At 49.9% G+C, this 26,872-nt stretch overlaps 1 protein-coding gene across 1 annotated transcript in view; it reads right to left on the bottom strand.

Annotated features, from left to right (window-relative positions):
- Nucleotides 1–909: 909 nt before the first annotated feature.
- FRMPD1 (FERM and PDZ domain containing 1) overlaps nt 910–26,872 on the bottom strand; it is a 66,252-nt gene continuing 40,289 nt past the window's right edge. Inside the window, exons 5-16 of the mRNA XM_074953557.1 lie at nt 25,567–25,612; nt 22,316–22,423; nt 20,015–20,110; nt 18,901–19,026; nt 16,729–16,848; nt 15,798–15,934; nt 14,700–14,826; nt 13,971–14,066; nt 10,210–10,392; nt 7,734–7,881; nt 5,386–6,195; nt 910–3,466 (exon numbers count right to left, since the gene is read on the bottom strand). Coding sequence (XP_074809658.1) covers nt 1,014–3,466; nt 5,386–6,195; nt 7,734–7,881; nt 10,210–10,392; nt 13,971–14,066; nt 14,700–14,826; nt 15,798–15,934; nt 16,729–16,848; nt 18,901–19,026; nt 20,015–20,110; nt 22,316–22,423; nt 25,567–25,612 — 4,450 coding nt within the window. The 3' untranslated portion in view covers nt 910–1,013. The remainder of the gene's footprint in view (nt 3,467–5,385; nt 6,196–7,733; nt 7,882–10,209; nt 10,393–13,970; nt 14,067–14,699; nt 14,827–15,797; nt 15,935–16,728; nt 16,849–18,900; nt 19,027–20,014; nt 20,111–22,315; nt 22,424–25,566; nt 25,613–26,872) is intronic.

Genomic DNA, 26,872 nt, shown 5'->3' with positions numbered 1-26,872 from the left:
ATTACTTCCCTCAGCTCCTCTGTTACCCCTAACGCCCCCAAGCCTTTGCACTGTTTCTGGAAGCGGGGGGGGGGGAATACGGTTCTGTATTGCAGTTTAAATGAATTTTTACTCAGAGTTCTGTATTTATATGCCTAGTAAGGCACCTATTTGTCAAAAAACATTTCCTGAATCTTTTTTATTGTCCATATTGTTACGGACATTCTCCCTGACAAGTATTTTGAAATAAATTACCAAAATAATTGAAACTGGGGGGGGGGGGGTGTGGTGTGTGTGTGTGTGTGTGTGTGTGTTGTTTTGACAAATAAAATATGCAGAATTTTGCAGATTTTTAAAATACTGTGTGCAGAATTTTTAAATTTTTTGGTGCAGAGTTCCCCCAGGACACGCTCCTGGCCCCCTGCACCTTTGGGGTGGTTTGTAGGTAGATTATTAATCCAGGGGGAGGCTTTGCTTTTTGAAGTGGTCTCGTGGCTTAGCTTCCAGCCCTGCTGGAGGTGTCACTGCTGTGTGGAATCTGAACGGTGGGGTTGCTGTTAGAGGCTTTTGCGGGAATGTTTAAGTGCCTGAGTCATCTAACAGAGGGCAGCCTTTCAAGCAGAGGCCACAGCTGTGTTAAGTGTTGTCTAACCCTACGCTGAGCTGGTCCATATGACGCAGTGCCGAATGCCCTGTGGTCACACTCCCATTCCACCCCCGCCTAGCCCCAGGAGGCATGGCTACAGGGAGAAGGGGAAGGGATTTTCTGGAAAATGTCCTGCCTTCTACTCAGAAAGTTGCTGCCTTCAGGGGGTTCAAGGCAGCCGCTGCGTTACACTAACTGCTGAACGGGGGCTAGTCTAGCTTCGTTATGATCATGCCTTGAGGTGTGCGGCCAGACTGCTGAATGACTCACGTCGCTTTTCTGTGGGAGATATTTTATTGGGTTAATGGGTTATACAGTAAACGTTTGTTGAGTACTTTCCTGTCAGCAGTACACGAGTATGAGAGTCTGTCTAGCGGAGCGGCCATCTTTACACCGCCGGTGCTGCCCTGAACTGCTGGGTTAGACAGAACACTGCTGCCGTGAGGGCCGTGCCCTGGCGTGCGAGCAGCGTCGCACTTAAATCGTGACCGCCCTTCCCCTCGGTCTGGAGAGCAGCGCAGACAAACTCATGGTAGGTGCAAACCACGTCCTTCAGATTGACTGTGAGCTCCTTGTGACGTCTCCCACACAGCCCACAGGCTGTGAACTGGAAACACAGCGCCGTCAGTCGCATGAGGTCCCGGAAGGTCTCCTGCAATGCACCTGGCAGCTCTTCAGAAGGCCTGTCTGGTTGTAGGACCTTCTGGCAGCTAGCCATCAGCTTGCGGGACTCCGCGCAGAGCACGTGCTTGTGTTCAGAGTAATGTTCTGCGCACGTGTCTCGAGGGTGTTTCGTTCGGTTTCCCGAGAACTGCCTCACAAGGGCCTGGAGCTCTGCCACATTCGCCAGGAACTGAGAGAAGTCAGCCGGTGACTTCCCTGCTCTCTCTTGCAACTGACCCAGCGCTTCTGGGTGAGATTCTGGCCATGGGCCGTTTTCACTCCCACTAGGCTCAGCGGCCACACAGTTACTCTCGTCCGTGGTCCTGGGAGGGGGCTGGCCTAGGAACGACAAGCTCCCAGCAGCCGGTGGGGTTGTTAAAGGCCTGGAGGAAGTGCTATGTGCAGAATCAACACACTCATAATCTAGGTCATTGTCTAGCCCGCGGAAGCAGCTGGCATAAGACAAGTGACAGCTGCACTTGTCCATGCCAGCTTTGAGGAAGAGGGTCCCCTTAACACTGGTCAAACCCAAAGGACGCGTTGTGTTGCAGCTCTTGGACACTGGGGCATCTTTTTCATGGGTCACACAAAGCAGCGACTGATCTGCACCGGAGTTTCCCTCTCTGGGGGCTGAGGCGCCACCAGTATCTTTGGGGGAAGGAGCATGTAGCCCCGGTGATGTGATTATATGGCAGCCCTTTCTTTGCTCTGTGGTCTCCTCTATGAGGAGAGGAGTCAGAGCAGGCTGGGGCTGTTCGTGGCGACCATCCTCATTTAGTGCATCTTCTCTGGGTTCTCTCTCCTCTGGGCACTGGCCACTAAGCAGCTGCAGAGGAGGGTGCGATTTTGGAGAAGCGGAGGAAAAACGTGTTTCCTTCCCGAGGGCACCTGAGTCGGAATGCCCTGCTGTCCAGGGACTTGGGCCAACAGCTTGGGCAGTCACTGCTGGGGGGGCGTCCTCCATGCCCCCCTGCTGGCAGGGCATTGCTTGGTCTGTCCTGGTTCCAAATGAAAGCCAGGAGAGGCGAGTGATTATTCCCGATGCTCTGTTAAAGCCTGAAAGCAGCTCCGTGGCATTAGAGAAACCCAAATGGTTTTTATCTTCCACTCTTCTTAAGGGTTCTCCATTCAGGTTCTTGCTGGTTCTCTCTCCAGATACCAGTTCAGCATCTTGCTTCACTGCCCAGCTAGTGGGATCAGCTGTTCCCCTTGCAAAGGGAGATGATGGCACAAGCTGTTCACGTGCTTCTCCTTTATCAGCAGTGGACGGAGAATCCAGGTCTGAAGCTGCAGCCTGGGGCAACGGCTGGCCTCTGTAGCACCCCAATGGAGAAGGCCCGGGCTCAGCACAAGCAGGGATCCCTCCTTTGCCCTGATGTGCAGCCGTATTGAGTTCACAGCGGCCTTCCAGAGCCTCCGCGGCACTCTGTGGCATTGGCTGCTCTTGTCCATGCACCATGCAGGTTATACATCCATCCTCGGTTTCAGAAAACGGGCGACCACAGCCACCGGGGCTGTTCCAGGCGCCTCCTGCTTGTTCTGGGTCTCCGATGTCTCCCAAATGGGAAGATATTTCAGAAGGACTTACGCAGCCACTGTCATGCGTGCATGCAGAATCAAGAGGCCCCAGGCTGTTCTCCGCACAGTTGGGCAACAGGGTTAGGTCCGAATTTTCTTTCCCTTCCTGGTCACCCTGGAGCTGACTGGCTGAAATGGAAGGGATGACTGAGGTGGTTAGTGAGTTGGTTTCTGTGGCGTCAGGCTCCGTTTCCATGAAGCTAGATGAAGGGTTTTTACTCTTGGCTTTGCTCTGAGGCTCTAGCTGGGCAAAGGTCCTGGCTTCCAGCAGCGCGGGTTCCCCGGTAGTGTTGTCCAAGGAGGATGTCATGTGAGTGAGAGAGACGGAGGGCAGCTGGGGCTCCTGTTCATAGCAGCATACAGGATCAGTGCTCTCCAGGGAGGGGGATGGAGCCACCGGGAAGGTAACCTGCGACGTGTAATCCGTCTGTAGGAAAGATCTTCTCTTTCTCAGGCTCTTCGCATGCTTCAGCTCCTTCTCCTTTCTGTGCTTCTCCCTGGTAGCTTGTCTAGACATGCAGCTTTCCCCAAGGTTGTAGCACCTCGACTTCTTCAGGAAGCAGGAATCGCCCTTCCCCTCATGGGACAGTGCCTTAGAGCCTGCCAGGAAAGAAGAGAATACAAGGGTAAGGAGATGGTAGTGTTCCACACACGTGTGCATAACTGGCTACACACAGAGAGCCATGGGCTGTTCACGGGATCTCCTGGACTGATGATAACCATGCATCGGGAACATCTGCCATCTTGGCTGAGACACCAGGGATTGAACTGGGGAACCTTGAGCACTAAAAGCATGAGTTGCTGTAGCTTGAGCTAAAGCTCTGTAAATGGGGGGCTGTGACAAACCTGTGTCCTATGTGGCTCAGCACAGAGGGTGCAGCTTATAGGATGGTTTAGGTGAAGAACCGAGCAGAAGTTAGGTTTGGGGCCTCAGCATACAAGAGTACAGGAGACAGAGAGTGTTATGGGAAAGAAAGAAAGAAAGAATTAGCAAGGACGCGACCCAGGGTTAAGTTACACTAACTGCTGACCAGGGGCTAGTCTAGCTTCGTCACAAGCTGCTGATCGTGGTAACTGGTTTTTGCAGGGTTTTTAAGCGAGTGTTTTTGAGAATGGGTTGTTAAAATGTGCTCTATATTGATAGCGTGGGAGGGACAGCTGTTAACTTAAATAGTGTGTAATGTAAAGAGCCCATAAGGCGGTGGTAGAACTAGAATCCTGGGAAAGGGCAGTTTCATATTAATTATAAAAGGAGTTGATTTTCTAAATGAGCATGAAGAGGGTAGGGTCAGGTTCCAGGATTGTAAGGCTGTAGCTCACTCTGTGGTCCAGGGACTTACACCATTTCATCTCTGAGCGTGAGTATAATCGGAGCGCGGTGTAAGTGCTCATTGCATGCCTGTTTGCGTAACGAATCATTTTTCTTTTGAAAACTTTTCTTCTTCTTGGCTTACTCTAGGCCTTAATTGGTGGGGCTGATGGATGGATAGTGTGCCCCTAGCTATGCATTTCTGTATTGTCCAGATTTGGGCTGGTGGGTTGTAAAATGGAATGGTAATTTGTGATCTGTCCGAGGGGAAGAGAGAGGAAGTTGCAGTGTGTTCTCCTGGGGCTTTGGGGCTCAGTTTAAGTGATAAGAGTTTTTCAACTTTTAGTCTAGGGATTTCTTTAGGTTTTAAGAATGGCTAAGAATCACCGCTTGGTGTCAGGGGTCAGGCAAGCCTGGCAGGAATGGGTCCCTATCTCCTTCCTAGCAGCCTCCCACCATTACACAGTGTCCCCTCCCTCCCATTCTCTGGACTGAACCACTTAGTCCCTATACAGCTTTCCCGCTTCCTTTTCTTATGGCCTGCTCCTGTATCTACACCCCCCAGGATTCCTGCCAGCCCATGCCACCCCCGAGCACAGCGGTCAGCCTCTGGGCCAGCTGCACCCCCCACGGCATTTGTGAGGACCACACACACTTTGCAAAGTGCATCATGTACACAGCGAACACAACAAACTCACATGGGTACTACTGAGGCTTAAAGACCTTTAAATAACATGCATGTTCCATATATGTCCGTACTCTAGTGTGCTTGTGATAGCGGGTGGGGTTTCGAGAATGCCGAACGGTCTTAGAGGCACAGATCCCATGACTTTCACTGGGACTGGTTCTCTGAACTCACCTGGGTGCTACCGAAAAATCCCACCCAACCCTATAGCTACGATATCGATGTGCTCTCTGCACAGCATTTCTGCCTGCGAGGGATTCATTCTTGGAGAAGGGACGTTTAAAGTTTGTGTACAAAGTTTGTTTGCGAGTCGAAAGAGCTTCAGGAAAACCTTGGGAAATTGAACAAGGGGGACATGTTCTCGGCATTGTGGATCTGACACAGGTTCATTATTCATCACTCGTCCAGCCGTACCACCAGAGCACCCCAGGAATGATCAGGTCCTGCCGTACTAAGTGTGCTGGGTAAGAGAGCGTCCCTACCCTACTGAGCTGATTTGCTACATAACCTCTTCTCTGAGCACACCTGTCAGGACGTCTGTTGGGGTCAGCCTGTCTGCAGCATCGTAGAATTCATCCTCTGAGCTGGTGTCCCCGTAGCCCGGAGGCGGGTGCAGGATGAGGTCATTCTCCTCCACTGTTGGATTGACCTTGTAGAGTCCCTCCTGCTGGCCCGACTCGGCCGGCAGGTCCTTCACAGAGCTGTTCCCTGGGCTATGATTGAGGACGCTTCTCTCTCCATTGCTGGCTGGGGATATGCTGGAGCAGAGACTGTAATACTCCATCACGTTCTCCTCCGACAGCTTGGTCTTGAGAGCCGAAGCATCCGCCTCATTCTCCCCTCTTTGCTTGAGGCTTGTCTGCTCAGGCCCAGGGTGGCTTCCTTGGGAGAACTGCAAGAAACAAAGGAAATCTTCAGACTCTGCCCCACCGCTCCCCTCCTTGCTGGCCAGAGCGAAGACGCTCTTGTCTTGGCAGCTGAGTTCCTGAATAGTGGGTGTGAAAAACTGGAGGAACTCTGGCCTGCTGGAGGAGCAGGCCTCCAAGTCGTCCTCCTCCAGAGCGTCCATTGAGTCACTCGAGCCACTGGTCTTGCAGTCTCTGCTCTCGGTGTTGGCCAAGTCAGAGGCTTCGGACGCACTGTCCGTCCCGTCGCTCCTCCCTCCAGGGTTTCTGCTCTCTGGCTCCAGCTCAGGCAGCTCCTCGTGCCCTGCCTCCTCCTCACACAGAGGTTGGACGCTGCTGGGGTTCAGCCAGGGGGGGTCCAAAAAGCGCTCCACAGAGGAATCCAGTTCCCAAGAGTCTTCGGAGTCGCTGCAGGCTCTCGACTCGTACCCTGCAATGTAAAGACACCGGGTGAGCACAGGCCAATGCAAACAGCTGGGTACAGCAGCCCAGCAAGCCCAGAACAAGCAGCAATTCAGTCCCCTTGCACTCTTAGAGAGAGATCCACTCCTGTGACTGCTGCTCGGATTCTGAACAAACGAGCACGGCGCACAGTCTGTCCCACAGGGCCACGACCTGCAAGCTAGTGCCAGGTCCCACCCTGCGGCTGAAAGCAGAGGCCAGTGCTGGAGCTGGTCACTAATACAGTCTAATGCCTAGATTCCCAGGCTGAAGGGCCCACGGGGCCCACCTAGTCTGACCTGCCCGGTAACACAGAGCTTTCCGACAGGAATTCCGGCCTTGATTTACAAGTTGTGGTGGATTCCCCATCACGGACCACTCTTGGCGAGTTGGTCCAGCGGTTAATTACTCTCACTGTTAAAACGTTACACTCTATTTCCAGTCAGAATTTGTCTGGCTTCAACTTCCCACCTTTGGGTCGTGTTAGACCTTTCTCTGCTAGATCGAAGAGCCATTCTGAAATATTAGTTCTCCAGGTAGGTACTATTGACTGATCAAGTCACCCTAACTTAACCTCTTTGTTAAGCTAAATAAATTGAGCTCCTTGAGTCTATCACTATAAGGCAGGTCTTCTAATCCTTTAATCATTCTGGAAAAATTGGAAAGCGTCCAGCGGAGGGCAACAAAAATGATTAGGGGGCTGGGGAACATGACTTATGAGGAGAGGCTGAGGGAACTGGGGTTATTTAGTCTGCAGAAGAGAAGAACGAGGGGGGATTTGATAGCAGCCTTCAACTACCTGAAGGGGGACTCCAAAGAGGATGGATCTAGGCTGTTCTCAGTGGTGGCAGATGACAGAACAAGGAGCAATGGTCTCAAGTTGCAGTGGGGGAGGTTTAATTGGATATTAGGAAAAACCTTTTCACTAGGAGGGTGGTGAAACACTGGAATGGGTTATCTAGGGAGGTGGTGGAATCTCCTTCCTTAGAGGTTTTTAATGCCCGGCTTGACAAAGCTCTGGCTTGGATGATTTAGTTGGGGTTGTTCCTGCTTTGAGCAGGGGGTTGGACTAGATGACCTCCTGAGGTCCCTTCCAACCTTATCTTCTATGATTCTATGATTCTCATGGCTATTCTTGGAACCCTCTCCTGTGTGTGGCTTATTATTGTTGTTGTTGTTATTATTATAAAAGTTACTATTATTTCTTTGTATTGCAGTAGTGCTTCGGGTAAGAGCCCCCCTAGAGCCCCCGCCATGGACCAGGTCCCACTATGCCAGGTGCTGTACAGACACCGAACAAAGGGACAGCCCCTGCCCCAAGTCGCTTCCAGTGTAAGTGGAAAGAGAACAGTCTTTCCAATAGCTTCAAGGAGTTGTGAGCCATGAGCTGGGGCTCAAGAGGGCACTAACTTCCTAGCAGAAAACTCTGCACCTGACATGCGCCTGCGGTGACAGATGCTCCTAAGTGATTAGTCAAGGTGCTTCGTCACTCGCCACCCTTTGTTGAAAAAGGCGACTAGTTCTTACCTTCTTCCGTGGAGATGCGGTGGGCCTGCTCCTTAGTCTCACCCCAGATGAATATGGAGACGCCCGAGTCTACACACAGCCTGTAGTAACCGGCAACGAGGCAGGCGAGATCTTTGGCACTGTTTGATTCTAGCATCAGCGTCAGCAACTGTAATGAAAAAAAATGCATTACACTATTCACACTTGGCCCCCGAAGTGACCGGAAGAGATGTGCACTTAATAAAAGGACATTCCCGATCTCCCATTCTGTCCCAGGTATGGAGAGGAGTATTACAGAGTGGGCCACAAGGAGGAAAGGGAAACAGATTTTTCTTTGATGCGCAGTGTCCTACTGATGAAGGACAGCCAAATATTTTTTAAAGGAATGTCATTTTCCTTGACCGGGTTGCATCTGTTCTAATGGTTCTCCTGTCTTTGCATTAACATAACAGAATATTGGCCCTACTGGGTCAGACCAAGGCTCCATCTAGCCCAGTGTCCTGTCTTCCGACAGTGGCCAGTGCCAGGTGCCCCAGAGGGAATGAACAGAACAGCGAATCATCAAGCGATCCATCCCGTCACCCATTCCCAGCTTCTGGCAAACAGAGGCTAGGGACGCCATTCCTGCCTATTCTGGCTAATAGCCATTGATGGAACTAGCCTCCATGAATTTATCTAGTTCTTTTTTGAACCCTGTTATGGTCTTGGCCTTCACAACATCCTCTGGCAAGGAGTTCCACAGGTTGATTGTGCATTGTGTGAAAAATACTTCCTTTTGTTTGTTTTAAATGTGCTGCCTATTAATTTCATTTGGTGACCCATAGTTCTCGTGTTATGAAAAGGAGTAAATGACACTTCCTTATCTACTTTCTCTACATCAGTCATGATTTTATAGACCTCAATCATATCTCCCCTTAGCTGTCTCTTTTCCAAGCTGAAAAGTCTCAGTCTTATTAATCTCTCCTCATACGGAAGCCGTTCCATCCCCCTAATAATTTTTGTTGCCCTTTTCTGAACCTTTTCCAATTCCAATATATCTTTTTTGAGACAGGGCAACCACATCTGCACGCAGTATTCAAGGTGCAGGCGTACTATGGATTTATAGAGAGGCAACATGATATTTTCTCCCCTATTATCTATCCCTTTCTTAATGATTCCCAGCATTCTGTTCACTTTTTTGACCGCCACTGCACAGTGAGTGGATGTTTTCAGAGAACTATCCACAATGACTCCAAGATCTCTTCCTTGAGTGGTAACAGCTAATTTAGACTATTTTATCCAATGCAAAATATTTGCCTTTAAAAGAATTGTCAAGTGATAGAAACTCTGATAAATACAGCCTGCTAGTGTGTCGAATGGTTAGGCACTAGGGAGACATGCTGCCTTTTGAGCAGAGTGTTAATGCACAGTGTTAGGATATAGATATTCAGGCCTGTCTGTAAAGGCCTGTACTCTAAGAATTTAGGTGTATTCTTATCACTTGGCTAGTTAGAGGTATAAAAGAAAGAATCAAAATCACTGTCTGCCAGTGTAAGGTCCTTCTCTTACTGTGACAGTCTGAGGCCCTGTTCTTAGGCTAAGGCCTTTGGCTAAGCGACAGAGGCAGCCATAAGCTGGGAAGCGACCGGTCACATCCTCACATTCCAAAGTAGTCACATTGAAAGAAGGTGCTATTGGGCTGTTAGGAATACAATCCTGTCCTGATAACGCCTATCACCTCCAGAGAAAGGGAAGTGCCTAGAAGATGTAAAAGGAAATTGAGGTTGATAGTTTTCTGTCTGGTAAGAACTCACTTATTAATACACAGAGCTGGGAAACTCTTATGTCTTTATAGATGTAGTTGTGAAATCCTCACTTCTGTATTGTTTTGTCATTATAGTTCCCACTTTGCTATTGTTTATTGGCATGGTCTCTGTCTGGTTCTGTGATTGTTTCTGTCTGCTGTATAATTAATTTTGCTGGGTGTAAACTAATTAAGGTGGTGGGATATAATTGGTTAGCTAATCATGTTACAATATGTTAGGATTGGTTAGTTAAATTTCAGTAGAATGATTGGTTAAGGTATAGCTAAGAATATTACTATATTAATTTTGGGCAAACAGGAAGTAAGTTGGGATTCGAAAATAAGGAAAAAGGAACTTGTATTTAAGCTTGCTGGAAGTTCACCCCAATAAACATCGAATTGTTTGCACCTTCGGACTTCGGGTATTGTTGCTCTCTGTTCATGCGAGAAGGACCAGGGAAGTGGGAGAGTGAAGGAATAAGCTCTCTAACATCTTGGTGCCGTATACACATTGGTCATGATAGCCAGCGATATACTACAAAGTAACTAGGAAAATAAAAATGTCCCACCACTGCATTTATTAAAATAACAGAAACAGCAAAACAAACACATCGCTGTCTTTACTAGCATTAGGAATTCAATTAGATAGTTAGATCACTGAGAAGATCGAGGAACAACTCTCCCAACACATGCACCATCTGAAGCTGCAATTACCTTCACATCCTGAAGGTAGATCTTTACCATGCTCACTTTCTCAGACTCTTCGGTAAGCTCTAGCCTGCTGATGTTAGCAAACTCCGCCAGGGGTGTTATGATGTTGAGCTTGTTATTGATAATCTGGCTGATTCCATACTTCGCTCCGACCAGCAAGGCGACATACGATTCCCTGTCCTGTAGCTACCGGAGAAAGGTGGGTTAGAATCCAGCCTTCGTAGAAATCTAAACAGGAACCTCGTGACAAAGCGGGACGCAGAATCCAGAGTTGTGCATTACGGCTTGGCACGTTTCAATTAGGGGAAGCAGCCACCTTCTACTGGCCCCCAAATGTGAATAGTGGGTAGCTCCAGTTTGGGGACTTCAGCGACAGCAGTGCAGAGATTAAAGTGAGATGGAGGCTGCCTGCCTCACCGGGTACATCTACACGGTCACTGGGAGGGTGCTTCCCTGCACGGCTGGACAGAGGCGAGCTAGCGTGCTAGAAAGGGCAGCGTGGCTGTGGTGGCTCAGGCTAGCTGCCCACGCACGTACCCACAGGATCAGGCAGCATTGTGCTTGGGCAGCTGGGCACGCTGCTATTTCTAGCATGCTGGCTGCCGACCCGTGCCGGGAGGCTCCTCCCGGCTGCCAGGCCGGTTCTCAGGTTCCAGGGGAGTAGGTGTTTGCACGCTCCTGGCAGTTGCTTTGCAAACAACAAGCCACCTTCCAGGAGGCCGAAGGCTCGTTCGACTCCTGGAAAATCTGGGATTTTAAGAGTTTAAACCAGTAAGATGTGGCGGGTGGGTCAGTATTTTGCGGAGATTTAGAATTTCTAGAACGGACGAAGACTCTCCAAGCTGCTGTTCCACCGGCTAACTCTGGACACCTTTGCACATAGTTTGGCCTTCCTGACAATAATTCGGGACCCCCCAAAGATCGTTTTGGGGGCGGGGGGGGAATGTCCCCTTTTCTGCCCCTCCCTCTGCCAGTGCCAGGCCTGCCCCCCTGCGGTTGAGAGAGACACGGAGCTGGTGGGGGATGGCCAGGGCTCGGGGTTGCCAGGGCCTCCATTGGAGCTGAAGGAGAGTTGTTGGTCTCCCAGGAAGGGACACCAGCCCGTCACATGGAGCTCCAGCCCCACTGTCCACGCTTTGGCAGGTGTGGGGCTCTTTCATTATATCGATTGGGTTGGTGGGATTTTAGGGGTTGTTGCAAGATCATGTGTTTAACACCCTTGCTTCCTTGGCCTGCTCCTGTCCCCATCTTTTAATTTACCCGTCCCTCGTGGGTCTAAAATGCTGGTCATCTTTCTGCAGGTCCTTCATCTACCGTATCTGTGAATTGCACTAGCCTAGCTGTCGGATGGGCTGCTCCGGATGGGCACTCAGCGCTGTGAACCCAGGGCTCACCGGCCCCAGGGTGGCGCACCGAGGAGAGAGGATTAATGGGATCTCCCTCCCATGGGCATCTGGGTGCCCCCAGATGGGGCTGCATTTACATCCTTTTAAGTGACCTCCCCAGATTCTAAATGATCCATTTGTAAGACATTCCACTGCTCGAGAGCCAGGACGTAGCCCCCTTTCGCCCAGCATGGCTGCCCCGTCAATCTCATGGCAGATGCACATGCTGGGGTGATCAGTGCCCAGGCACATCGCCACACCCGCCACTCTCCCTCGGCTGGCATTGGGGGGGGTGGGAGGGGACAGGAGTTCTGTGCTCTGAAACGTTTTAGCCCCACTACTGCCCAAGAAAATATATCTATATATTATGAAATATTGACCTTTCCCCTCAGAAAACAGACACTGTTCTAGAAAAAATTAATTTAATCAAAAACCCAATTTTCCCTTGACAGCCTAGAGATGGAAAATTTTCCACTAGTACTACTCAGTGTGAATAAGGCTAAGGCAATAGTAATCCACTGGTGAGCAGAGCTGTCCCTTGGGGGTACGGCAAATCAGGGCAGCCGCCCCACGCCCTGCGCTTTGGGGGGCCCTGCAAGAGGCAGGCGGGGAGGTGAGGCGGGTGGGCGAGCCGTGTGAGGAGGCGAACAGGGAGGCAAGCAGCAGTCGGGCAGGCGGGGTGAGGAGGAGCAGATTAGAAACTTGGCACCTATGTCCTGGGCCACCAAAACCCCTAGGGATGGCCCTGCTGGTGAGTGTGCATTCCAGGCCCCCGTCTCTGCCTGGTCCTCAGAGGACATGAACGTCTCAGCTGCCAGCTCTAGAACCTGACTCTCTAGCATAAACTGTGGCAGTTCCTGCTGTTAGCTGCGGAGGTCCTTGGTTCAATCCCATGTGTCAGCCAAGATTGTGTCATGCCTTATGTCAGAAGACCTTCTTTCAAAGGGAAAACATCATAGAAGATTAGGGTTGGAAGAGACCTTAGGAGGTCACCTAGTCCAACCCCCTGCTCAAAGCAGGACCAACCCCAACTAAATTATCCCAGCCAGGGCTTTGTCAAGTTGGGCCTTAAAAACCTCTAAGGATGGAGATTCTACCACCTCCCTAGATAACCCATTCCAGTGCTTCACCACCCTCCCAGTGAAAGAGTTTTTCCTAATATCCAACCTAGACCTCTCCCAATGCAACTTGAGACTATTGCTTCTCGTTCTGTCATCTGCCACCACTGAGAACAGCTGAGCTCCATCCTCTTTGGAACCCTCTTTCAGGCAGTTGAAGGCTGAAATCCCCCCTCACTCTTCTCTTCTGCAGACTAAATAACCCCAGTTCCCTCAGCCTCTCCTCATAAGTCGTGTTCCCCAGCCCCCTAATCATTTTTGTTGCCCTCCGCTGGACTTTCTCCAATTTTTCCACATCTTTTCTGTAGTGGGGGGGGCAAATCTGGATGCAATACTCCAGGTGTGGCCTCACCAGTGCCGAATAGAGGGAAATAATCACTTCCCTCGATCTGCTGGCAACGCTCCTACTAATGCAGCCCAATATGCCGTTAGCCTTCTTGGCAACAAGGGCTCATTGCTGACTTAACCTCCCCTGAAAATGGATGACTCCTGGCCCAAATCAACGTCAGGGTATTTTTTTAATGGCATTTAAAATATTCTCAGATCTTTGAAGGGCATTAGAACCTGCCTATGGAACAATGGACCAATCACATCTGAAGATCCACAAGACCAACACTGAATGCCACACCTGCGCTTCTTAACAACACATAAATAAAAGAATCCTCAAAAACTGGTTTTATGGTCTTGACTTCAAAGGAGCTATGCTGGTTTGCACTGACTAAGGATTTAGAATGCGACTGCTGGAAAGGGCCAAGAGAAATGTGTCCGTTTAGTTGACGCAGCAATGCCAACACACCCGATGGTGAGCGTCCCGTAGGCAGCATGGCAGAGGGGAGAGGAGGGGAGGGATGTGAAGGAAGACACAGGAAAGCTTTACGGATTTTTCCAGGGAGCTGATCTGAGGCAGAACTGGGAGAAAGCGTGAAGGTGGTTGTGGGCAACTACGACTAATGGGTGATGAAGCTGGTGTTGCTGGCAGAACAAATCTGGGGGAAGATGCCCCAGCAGCAGGTTAACAGGTTGTTTTTGATTCTCAGCTGTTAAAAAAAAAAAAAAAAAAAAAGAAAGAGAGAGAGACATCCTGCTTCACAGAAAGTGCGCTTTAATCAAGGCGAGGCGTGGTCAGTTTCAGCGTAGTGCTAAAAATGACCCCCATTGCACACGTTTGTTTCCCACAGCATGGTAACACAACACACACAGAAGGAACGGCCAGAGAAAACACAAAGATTTGCTAAAATCACAGACAAACAAATGCACATACCATTAGGGTGGCATTAAAGATTTTCCCGCTGTACATTTTCAGGTCTCCAAGTATCTGCAGGTAGCTCAGACGCACCTGTGTGGCCGAGAGGACGTGCTTGGATTTTAAAGAAAAGAAATATTGCTGAGAAAGTTACAAACCAACCACTGGGACAAGTTGGGCGTGTGGGTAAAGGGGTTTCTAAATTTTTCATTTGGATCAAAGCCGCCTTGTACAATTCACAGGACTGGATGGATCTCACTCTCACACACACACACACACACACACACACACACACCCCTCTACCTAGATGACTGCCCTCCTCCTATACACAGCAGGCAAGAAGTAAGTTCCAGGGCCCACTGAGGCAAAGGTGGCAGCCCAGGGGGTCACTGGGAATAGTCTGCTTAGGAGGAGACCCAACTTTGTGACTTCGGGCTCCCATCTCTGACTGCCCTCTTGACAAGGGCTTGTCTATACCTACAGAAGCAGCGCACAAGCAATGCTAATGCGGGGAGAAATAGTTGTACCAAAGGAGAGGGGACAGAGAGAAGAGTAAAGAGAGGCACAATGCAGCCCCCATGAAAACAAAATAAAATGCAGTAGCAAGGCTGTGAGGACCCCAGCTGGAGAAGGCTGGTGTAGAACATGGTGCTAAAACCATCTCGGCTCAGTCCCACTGAGGCTGGGCTCAGTGGCCGAGCCGGCTGGCTTTCATTGAGCGATCTCACACACATGCATAGGTTCTACCTTTTGTCTTGGGTCCAGTAAGATTTGGTTCCTCTTCATGTGAAAGCTGATGGCTTTCTTGATGTCTTTGCCTTTCATGTTTCGGAGTAAAGTTGGAGATATAAAGTTTTCTATTCCCCAGTCCTTCCTGCCATGAAGACAGAGCAGATGGGTATAGCTCCAAGAGAAATTACGGGTTTGTTGCACAAATTCCTGGGTGAGTTTTCTCTGGCCTGTGTCATACAGGAGGTCAGACTAGGTGATTATAATGGTCCCTTCTGGCCTCAACCTATGGACTGAGGATTCCATTCGTAAAGCGCGCTTGGCTTTGCTTAAAAGAGGATAATATTTTGGTGACTTTTGGGTTAATGGTTCCCGCCAGTCTAAGATTATAGGCCAGTTGTTCCCATGGAGAATTTTTCCAATGTAATAAGTATTACTTGCTAATTAAGCCCATCATGGAGCTTTCTGTTGACATGTCTCTCTATTCCTTTATTCGTTGGGGCATGGTGTATCTGACTATAAAGACTCATTCAGTGGCAGAGGTGAACACATAGCCCAGCTGGGGCTGCAGGTATTAGGCTACAAACGTCCGAACAACCCATGCAATAAGGTGCCGCACAGCGTGTCTGCCTAGGAAGGGGAGATGCGCTATAGATTTGCTGGGGGCCATTCCTGGGCAGTTGTAAAGGATACGGCCTTCGGCCACTGCACTCAGAACTCCCAACAAACACGCCCGCAACAGGCAGCCTTGATTTAAATAAAATCCTGCCTGGTGCAACAATAACTACCTAACACATTACAGGTGCTGCTGTAGAGACAGAGCTCAGCCCAGCCACCGGTTGACATTTCGAGCCAGTACGCCATGCGGGCGGTTTAGAAGGGAGATAGAGGGCTGGTTTTGTGCAGCCGTCTCAACCTGCTGCTCCTCTCTCTCTAAAAGGATTCGCGTGACTAATATATAGACTCAGCATTAATGGATAAGGACAGAGCACGATCCAATCTACTACCAATGCCCAGACCGAGCCATCTTCCATTTCTCTGGTGCCTATCACAGCCACAGCAGAAAAGATATATGGGACTTGGGTCAACTAGAACGGCAGAGGACTTTCCACTTACTCTATATATTTGAAAGACACTTTCTGCGGCTGGGCGCAAGCATAGATCCGCTCTTGTATATGCAGCGCGGCCAGGCGCAGGGCCACGCTGCACTTCATTTCGACAGCAAATCGCTCCTGGAGCACATCGCTGCAGCTCTGGAAGGGACACAGCCAGGTTAACACACGCAGGCAGCACGGCAGAGAGGAAGAAGCCCAAATGACCCGCTATTTGTTATAGTACCTTCAGCAGCACGGGCCACGTGCCGAAGGAATGACTTTGTTTGGGCACCCCCTTTTGCCTGGCTCAACCATTTTTGATCCATATGTGAAAGGCGCCCCAGGTGCCGACTTCCCCGCTTTCCCCTGGGTGCTCAATGCCCTCTCTGCCCCGTCCCCACTTCACCCCTTCCCACTCCTGCCCCAAAGTCCCCGCCCCAACTCCACCCCCTCCCTGCCCCCTATTCCAACTCCTTCCCCAAATCCCCGCCCCGGCCCCGCCTCCTCCCCTGAGCGTGCCAGGTTCCCGCTCCTCCTGCTCCCTCCCAGCGCGCTGCCAAACAGCTGTTTGGCAGCGGCTGCGGGGGGGGGGGGGAGCACTGGGAGGTAGGCGGAGGAGCGGGGATGTGGCGCGCTCGGGTTGGGGGGAAAAGAGGAGCGGGGGGGAGGGGAGCTTGGATGCCAGTGGGTGCAGAGCACCCACTAAATTTTTCCCCGTGGGTGCTCCAGCCCTGGAGCACCCATGGAGTCGGCACCTATGAAGGGCATAAGTAGTTAACAAGTCAAGGCTCAGATTAGGAATCACTAAGCCACTCAGAGCCAGATAATGTCCACTCAGCTTTTGGCCCCAGTTTAACAACACTGATTTAAATATCACACTTTAATCCTAAATGGGAGGCAAGGCCTTAGGACAGAAAGAGTTATCAATACAGTATGGGATGTTCTGTTTTCACCTGCAAATAAAGGTATTCAAAGGTAACTGGATCTTCTTGTAGGAGGTCCAATGGATCCTTCGGGATAAAGCAGATTCTGAAGAGACACCGGTAATCATGGGAATCTTTCCTTTGGACCACCTGGAACGAACAAAATAAAATAGTGTTAAACAATAGAAGCTCTGCGAATTCCAGCAGGTGCAATGAATTTGCACAGGGCAGCCCTTCACACCCTGCAGAACAAAAATCACGCGGCGTCTGGTTTGGGGACAAGTGGGCCACTTTCTCTAGTGACAAGGAGGCATGAGTGACTCCTTGAGAGGGAAGCAATGTGAGAATTAAAGTCAGATGAAGTGGACGCTACTTCCTTTGCAGAACTTCATTAAAGACTCCACAACCTCCCAGAAAAGCCAGGAAGATGATTGATTTGTACTGGGCTATGCCCAGAGGCCCTGTTGGGCCAGGTGCTGCACAGAGATAGGCTCTGCCCCAGCGAGGTTATAGTTTAATTGGGATCCAGGTACAACAGGGGTACAACAACTAGACCAAATCCAGTCACACTATTTTAGCTGGGATGACAACAAGAAGTTGGGGCAAAGGACCTGCACCCCGGTCTCAATGTCATAAATATAAATCTTGTGTGAATACGTAATGCTACAAACCCTACAGCAGAGACTGATCACATGGCCCTACCAGGACAACAGAGGAAAGCATTTAAAAAAAAAAAAGACACAAGATTGAAGTGCTGTTTGTCCTACCGAAATGTCAGTTAAACCTTCTGAAAGTCGCTGGATTATACTAGCATATTTTATTTTGGATAAATCCAGAACTGGCTCATCAACTGGATGGAAAGAGAAGTTCCCAAAGAGACGTATGCCTGGTATTTAGTAATGGGATCTTAATGAGTGAGCCTCAACATCTTGCGCCTGTCTCACTGACTGGTGAGATGTCAGGGAGTGAGGAAGGGCTGCTCAGAGTCTTAGCTCAAAGTTAGGAACATAAAAGTACCCAGGAAATAAAGACAAGAATGAGAAATGTTAGGGGTGGGATTTGCAAATAGCGCTCAGGGTTGGGCTAACTCTGCCGAGGCAAAACTCCCATGGACTTCAAAGGAGAGCCCAGCCAGGCCGCCCCTCGCCGACTGCTTTGGAAAACCCCAGCCTTGATTTCTTTTTATATAATCCCAGATCAGAGGTGCCCTTTTCTGGAGGACCATTTAAGGAGCAGGAATTGGCCACAGCTGGAGAGGCGACACTGGACAGGGCAGGCCAGTGCTCAGAGGTGGTCAAGGGAATCCTCTTTCTAGATGCCCAGCTGGTGGATCTTGCTCACATGCCCAGGGTCAAGATGATCACTGGGCCTGGGGTCGAGGAGGAATTTTCCCCCAGGTCAGATTAGCAGGGACCTTGGGGGCTTTTCACCTCCCTCTGCAGCAAGCACCATGGGCCACTTGCTGCGATCACCTGGGCAAGCCACACACAATGCATTCCCTGCCATTGCTGGTGCTTGGCCTCTCCTCTTCTCTGCCTGGGGCACATGATGGTTTAGTCGCCTAGAGCCTGAAATGCTTTAGTCTAACTGAAGCTTTTGGGCTCAATTTAGGGGGATCTTGGTGACACTTAACAGCCTGTGATATGCAGGGGTTCAGATTAGATGGCCTCATTGCTATGAAACGAGGACAGCAGGAAGAAGCGTCGGCAAAACAAGCCGGCCACGAGCGCTGCCCGTTGCCGTCTGCAGGAAGGGAGCGAGGCGCTACGAACGTTTACGCTCTCGGTTCCGTCACAGAGCAGGAAGGCCAGGCTGCAGTGCCGTCACTAGTCAGTGCACGTGGGACAGGCAGACCTAGGACGGCGGCGTCTCTGGGGAGGCACAGCCGCTCAGAATCCTCCCTTTGATGCGGGAGCTCGTGATCGGGTCTCACACTCAGCTACTGAGCTCCCCCTTCCCACCAAATCCCCATCCTGCCACCCAACACTCCCTCCTCCATCCCCGTTTAGTCTGCACTGCACTGCACATCCTCGTTTACTCTGCACTTTACTCCCTCCTCCATCCCCCTTTATTCTGGGTGTCCATGGAGATGCGTCCAGGGAAACGCCAGCAGCTGGGCAAGGGCTCTTTTCTAAGCGGGTTGCGTGACAAACGCTGCCTTGCTCCGACAGGCATGGCAGGAGCTCTGCAGGCAGCACTGACCTGCTCAATGAGCTCGTCCTCATGCAGCAGGTAGAGCTTAGAAATGTTGTACTGTTCTTCCAAGGCCAGGGCGAAGTGCTCAATGCTCTGGATGGAGAGCTTCTCTTTCAAGGTTAGGATTATGTCCTGCCAATGAAAGACACAAGGGACAATCTGATTTCAAGCATTTTAAACACAATGGCCGGGCATCACTAGGATGCTTAACGGGATTGGATGTTAACAAAGAGGCTCTAGGTTCCAGCATGCTAACGACAGTTCTCCAAGGCAATCATGGACTTTTCAGCTGGAAGGGCTGCATTTGATATCAGAGAGACACTCTTCCCAGGAGCTCCCTCACTCATCCCGCACACTCCCTCCCCCTTCCCGGGCACAGTGGTGACGGTTTTCCCACAACCCATTATAGAGAAGATGGGGCAACAGGCTCATTTTACTACCACTGTTTGGATACTTCCTTTGACAGGCTCTTCGGGATCCTGGCATCTTCGCCAGCTCTTCAAGTCTAAGTTCTTGTGGTATCCGATCCAGGCCATTAACCCTGTCTCTTCTCTCGCTCCAAGATTCCTCATTAGTTCCTTCTGGACTTCTCGTTTCCTGACCCCTCTATACCTCCCAGACCCCTTCGCCTCTGCCCTTCCAGTCAGGCCGAGTTCAGCAACCCGCCTTCGGCTGAGGGGAGCAAGCAATACCCCTGCCGCTCAGTGGAGGACGGGATGAACAGCAGTTGCTCTCCCCTGCTTATTGCTCCATTGCCCCGCTGAAGGCGAAGTCCCAGGGCGTTCCCAGGCCTGTAGATCTTCCATACCCGCTGCACCACTAGACTTTATCATAAGCAATTTTAAAAGGTAACGGCTTCATTTGCCAACGGCGAAGCCCCTGCAGCTCCATGTCAATCTGGGTGTTGAGCCGCTCCAAAAAAATAGTGGGCTGTAAAAGCCCAGAGCCTATTGCCGCTCTCCACTCCCTGCCCCCCAAATCCGGTGAGCTTTGTATCTACCCATCTGGGGTCCACATTCACTAGATCGTCTTGGACAATCAATTCCTGGTATATTTCAACCTTTTGTGAAGTAGCAGAGATTAAATGGTGGAATAAAGGTAACCACACAAGCCACAATACCTTCACTGTCGTGGTGGTGTCAAATTTGAAAGCCTTCGTCTGTCCATTTTCCAAGTATACCTTGAGAACATTCGGCACACACAGAAGAGCATTCCCCTGCACAACAAAACAAGCTGGGAGCTCAAGTGTCACAGCACAGTAAGGCAAGGGTTTTTGGTATTCTGGGACTAACTCAAGGGCTCATCTTTGGTAATGCAACACATACAGATTTAAATGCAAAAAACTTTCTCCGCCTTTAAATAAAGCCCCATTCACGACATGTTAGCATTATGTTCTGCTATGAGACAGAGGACAAAGAAGAGGCATCAAGTGACAAATTCACCCCTGATAAAAATCCCACTCAACTCAGCAGGTCCCACCAAAAATGAATTTTGTCCCGTCCCTATTGGGGGACCCAAGAATGATTATTTATTACAGAGAAAGATAACACATTTATGCTGCTGTAATCGAGCCAAGTTCTGTTGGTCTCACATTAGTAGCCTCAAGAGATCAGACCCTCAGCTGGGTAAATCGGACCCACTGGGTTACATTTCTCCATTGATTTCAGTGAAATGATGCCAGTTTATACCAGATGAGGATCTAACCCAATGTGTCCAGTGAGGCTACTGGCATAAATAAGATGTTGCTGTTGTTTTGTAACATCAGCTCAAAAGTCATCTTGGAATCTCTATACAGAGCTTGGGGACAAATTAAAAACCACACATTGTTGCTGATGCTACATTCAACATATGTAATGATTATGTTCCAGTCGGCAATTATCGTAGGCTGTCTTTCTGCTAGTTCAGCCAAGTTGACAATTTTGCTCTTTCTTGGCAGGATCTTGTAGACTATTTAAAAATTAATTCTAAAAACGTAGGCCCAGCTCCTCAGTTGGCGTAAACATTGCTCCATTGACTACAACGGCACGACACCGACTTACGGCAAATTAGGATTTGGTCTACAGCTTCCAAGTATACCTAAAACATCTAATGATGTTCAGCCTGGCATGACCTGTCCCCCACACAGAGCTCTGCTCTGAGGATATAACCCAGATCTACCCTGGAAAATGAAGGCTTGAAAGCTTTTGGTCTCATCAATAATTCCTCCTCTAGAACTGGAGTTTCAGATTTCAGCGGCATGAGGGAGTGTTTGGGCTATTTCCAAATGAGGCTTAGCTCAGTTAGCAACGTTCCATTAAGAGGACAACGGTACTGTTCCTGAAGCAGAAGGCTATGCAGTTGTTGGAATTACTCTAACCATTATGGATGCTATGCTCTTTCAGCCCAGTTTCTATCTGAAAGGGGTGGCAGCTTTTGGAAACATGACATGATTTCCCTTTAACAGCCAGGAACGGCTCCCCAAGTGTTCCAGCTTGGTATCCTTTTCTGCCACATTTCCCTGGCCTGAGCTGCAGACAGACGGAGATACAGACATGCTGCACACTCTGTATGTATCAAGTTGCCTGAAATTGTACAGTTATTTGTACATTGTTGTACAACTGAGCTACCCAAGTGCATTTCATATTGCAAGCCAGGATAGGACGACTGGATACTTCTGTAAATGAGAGATCAGGAAGGCAGACGTCGGAGTCCTGCAGACATCTTAGGACTGGTCCACACTGGGAACTTACTTGAGCATAGATACACATGCCTCGGGGGTGTGAAAAATCCCCCCCCCCCGAGAGATGTAGCTATACTGCCCTAACCCCAGTGTAGACAGCGCTAGGTGGATGGAAGAATTCTTCCACTGACCGACCTACCGCCTCTGGGAGATGTGGATCACGTAGGCCGATGGGAGACCCTCTCCTATAGGCGGAGGTAGCATCGACACTGAAGCCCTAGGCTGCTGTAGCAGTCTAAACATAGACATGCCCTGAGGCAAGTTACAGCAGAGAAACAAAGCACAATTCAGTTACATCAGGTCACGTAACACACCTTTAAGGAAACATATGATGCCAAATTCAATAGACAATACAACTCATTAAACTCGATTGCCATGGGAACCGGAGGAGGTACCGAGGTTACCTCCTCAGCATTGAAGAACTACAGGACTAAGCACCCATTTCCAGTGCATTCAAGGTAACAACATATAGCCACGTGAATCCTGGGCCTTTCCTTGGCCACTCGCTATGTAGACAAACGACCAAACACAACAAAGGGAGTGCCAGGTCGAACGAGCTCACTCTATTCTGTAATTCAGCAGCATCTGCACCATCCTAACTGCGCTTAATGGTATTGCCCATTTAGCTCAACATAGTTCAAGCCGGTCAGCGCTGCCACTGAGCAGGCTCTTGTGAACGATTTCATACAGCACCGCACCGACCTGAGTGTGTCCGTTCACCAGCACCTCCTCGGCAAACCGCACTTTGACGGGGTTGGTTTTCAGCCGCGCCCTTTTCTCGGCCGTAAGAAATGACGATTTAGGGCCACCCTGAAAAACAACAGCACTGCATTTGTAATGTGACCTGCCGCTGCTGAACGGGAGAACAAGACACATGTGCGGGAGGTCTCCATGACCTGAAATGGTGGTTCGCAGTCCTTTGGGAACCCGGGCCAGACTAACCAGCGGAAAGACCCAGGGGTGCCAGCCACTGCCCGCCGACTCCCACGTCACTAGGCATGCTGCACCCTGCAATTGACTTTGGGCTGCCCCCTAATCCAGGCTCACCCTGCGGGGCATCCAGGGTCTCCCACTGAGGCTCATCCTTAAAGCACTGGGTGCCTGGAAGGGGGGTTTTATAAGGCTGGTGTTACTGGCACACTTAGAGGTGACTGGCCACCACTGATCTAGAAAGGTTTTGTCAAAGGTGTCACATGACCACAAAGGTGTCCTGTTACTCGACAACAGCCAATCAGCAGACTGTAGATTTACATGGGTGTTTACATATTTGCATACATTTAGGAACACACCCACAGCAGTGCCTACATTTCCATGTTCAAGATATTCTGTAGCCAAGCCCTAGGGCGAGGCGATTGTTTATGTTTATGGAAAGCCTAGACAGCTTGTTAGGTGCCATATATGATCTCTGATAAACAATTAACTTGCAGGCTGAATCACCAGTACTGACCTTATTTGCTTTCACATGGTAACAATTCCTAAGACGACTGGGGTGTGTAGAAGGGCGGGTGGGGGGGGCTGTTAGCATCCCCCTAACTGATCTGATTTGGCATAGCACTCTCTCAGGGTGCTGCTGTGTTCCTGTGAGACTCCCACTACATGGAAGCGCTTTACAGAATGATCTTGTTTATTGGAGGAAAGCTATTCACAGTTAGGGGAGAAAAGTCTCTTCTCCAAGCGAACACAGTACAGGTCCCATTGGGATAGAGAATTATAGCGCCCTGCCAGGGAACGAGAACAGACACACTGCAGGGTGCATCTGTGGAAGCCCATCACTGAGCCATCACTTCTAGCATGCCTAGAGCAGGCGAAAGACGAGGCCCCAGCAGAGCTGTTATGTAGCTGGTGATCAGAGGCAGTACCTCTCCGCTCAATAGGCGGCAGGGCTTTTAGGGGCAAGTGCCTGCCCCAACTAGCCAAGGCTGATCTTGGGTATTTGCAGGAGTCCTTAAAGTGACCTGCAAAGGAAAAAACAAAAACAGGTTTGTGCCTGAGTTGCGCCTTTATGATGCGTGAAGGCCTGCGCGACATTTCCCGTCCCTTTCTCCGCACCTCTCTCATTCAAAAGGCATTTTTTCCTCTTTGCTTGGTTTCACAAGTTAAGCGCTAAGGTCTTGTCTGCCTCACTTTTCTTGCAAGATGCCATGGCCAGTCAAAGCCCTGGAAGGATTTTAACACCCCACACAGGGGAAGCCAGATTAACGGAGAGGGGAGTGACTGTGTACTCAGCCTGCTTAAAGTTGTGTTAATGCCTGTGTAATTCAACGACCTGAGAAACACTTGGGAGAAAAAAGTCTGTTAAAAGACTCCATCCCCGTCACATCTTCAGGAGAGGCCTGAGAAACCTCCCATTCCGAGTCCGAGCGCTCTCGTGACTCTTCCAGCAAATCCGGGGAAAAGGAGACCTGACATTCTTTATACTCCTAAGATTTTTTTTTAAAAACGTAACCCCCCGCCTCCCCCAACGCTTCAGGCCATTTTCATACATCACAGGAAGCCACAGAAGGCACAATCCCAATTTTGTCCTTGCTTTGCAGCTCTGCTTTAGCACACCTGTCAATCCGTTCGGATAAACACATCCTGGGAGGCATTCCGGCCTTTCCAGATTTCCTCATCATAAACGAATCAGCAAAAAGCACTAAGGTTTTAACAGAACACTTCAGGTCTCTTCCTAAGGCCTGGGTACATACACAGCTTCAACCTTAATGGAAGGAGGACACACTGAGTGAGAGCCAACTTCCTGATTCGGGGGGGAGGAGTGAGTCACAGAACCACCCAGTAGGAGGGGAAAACAAGACAGGAGGTTTAGCAGCTGAAAGCAGCGAGATCTGAGATTGGCCAGACAATCAACGGCAACATACACTTCCGGAATTCACGTTTCCAAGGAGACGTCTCCTTAGGCGGCGATGGACGATCACACAGAGCCCAGACAGCAAGGACGAACCCTTAAATTGAACCAATAGGTTCAAAAAAGCAGCTTGACCACCGCAAGAGCTTTAAAGTAGCATTCGGTGACCCGGCCACAGGGTCCCCCTACGGAGCTCCCTAATTGCACAGCTGAGCACTCGCTGTAGAGGACAGCAGGACCTCCCCTGGCTACCAGGGACTGGGACATAGCAAGAAGAAGCGATCAAGTCCCAGGGAGATCTGAGTTTAGGCTTATCCCAGGTGTTAAAAAAAAAAAATAATAATAATAATCAGGCTCTTCTCAGAAGTGCCAGGATCTTCAGACAGACGTTTTTCTCTGCCCATTGGATGGAGGGAGATCTCGAGACCTCGGCAGCCTTTGCTGGTTCAGGAACATTATTGTGAGTGCACAAGTGCCGGCCTGCCCTTCAAGACAACAAACACGGCCCCAGCTCCTAACTCCAGGACAAGCACGTGGAGCGTCAGTTCTAAGGCACGCCCGCGTCCCCTGCACCAACTCTCTCCAACACACGTCTCCGTGGCTCTTGGGGGCCTGCAGCATCCCACCACCACAAATCCATGCGACTCCCCAGTGCATGTTAACGCAGCCCTGGGACCCCCATCACCTGCGTGGGAGCTCTGGGGCAGTCTCTAGGCAGAGAGCCCATGACGTCACAGCCCCGTTGCCAAGGAGCCAGGAAGTCGGGCTGCGGGGCCTCAGGGATGGGGGAGGATCCCCCGACACTGCCCCCAAACAGAAGAATTGTGAGGCAATGCTGCTGGAAAAATTCACCAAGGGCAGCGCCAGGCCCCAAAGAGATGCGTGTACAACTGTGTGCATTGGAATGAGTAACAGCTCCTTTACAGTTTCTGATGTACCACTCAACATTACACACCCAGCCTTGCTGTGCTCTGAAACGGGCCAGTCATTCTCGAGGGGCCCCTGCACAGTCCCCCACTTGTGAGCCCAGCCCTGTTACCCATCCTAGGGCTAACGTCCTGTCGCAAAGGAGCAGTTCTAGCGAAAGGGTTAGAGAAATGCAATTTACCGAAGTGCATCGCAGAACAGTAAGGAGAAGCGAGTCTTCGGGTTCCCTGTAACAGACAAATACAATTAGCTGAGTGTAGCAGTAAACACAATGTTGCCTTCTGACTAAGAACCAATTCCAGTAATGTATAGCATACGCTGCCCCCCCCGGGTGCTTCTGTTTTACCAGCTCTTGGGGGGAGCACTGGCTTGGCAATGGTCACAGAGAAGGCTGATGGGGTTTCCACTCTGTTCCACCCAGCACAAGCTACCTTAAATAGAAAGATGCTTTCGCTGCTAGGAGTAGAGCTGGTAGACAAATGTTGGGTGGAAGAGTTTTCCGTCGGATCAGAAGATGGAATTTCGCCAAAACTGAAACGCATCAACTTTGCAATCCTGGGAATGCGTCAACTTTGACAAACCTGTAACTTTCTCATTTCCTTGTGACAATTCAGAAACATTCCGTTTCAGGAAGGTAAAAACATTTCATCTCAACTTTGTTTTGATCAATTTCATTTGAACTTTGATTTATATTAAATCAAATCTATCACATATGCATTCAGTATAGTAAATTATTTTTAATATTTTACGTATTATAAAGTTTGGACATTACCAAAATGAAACATTTCTATGGTCCGGAATCAATGTTTTGGGGAATTTTTGTTCCATGGGAAAGTTCAGCTCTTTGTTTCAATTTGGAACTATTTTTCACCCCTCCCCACAAATGTCAATTTCTCAGGGAATGGAAATTCTGTTTTCCGACCAGCTCTGTTGAGGAGTTTGTGTTAACATTAGCTGGCATACCAGGGACATTTACCATTAACGGGTTTTTAAAATCAAGCGTGTAACCCACGCCCGCTCAGTGTGGAGCCCTGTCCCCCTTCGTGGCGGCTGGGCCACAGGGAAAGGTTGATGAGCCTGTTTTTACAGCCTTGGCTAACGTAACTGGTCCTCCAGCGCGGGCAGCAGCAGCTCATATTTTTAGAACCAGAAGCCCCATGTTCAATCTCTGAAGCCAAGGAGCCACCCAGGCAGGAGCACCAAGCAGTTTCCACAGCCACAGGCAACTGTGACTGCGCGGGGGGTGGGGGGGGTACCTTAACACATTCCAACTTCACAGACTGATGGTGTGACTGCATGAAGCAGAACAAGGCTCGGGGTGGGGGGTGGGGCACTCAGCACTATCATAACCCACATAACATGAGAGAGAGATTCGCAGGAAACAAGAAAGTTTCTCTTGCACATCTGTGTTCAGACTCTCAGAGAAAACAGCCCACACTTGGGTCTGATGCACTCGCTATGAAACAACCAGTGGAATTTCCACTGTG

Source organism: Natator depressus, chromosome 5, assembly GCF_965152275.1.
Source record: "Natator depressus isolate rNatDep1 chromosome 5, rNatDep2.hap1, whole genome shotgun sequence".
NCBI lineage: Eukaryota > Metazoa > Chordata > Testudines > Cheloniidae > Natator > Natator depressus.
This window is presented reverse-complemented; position numbering and strand designations above follow the sequence as displayed.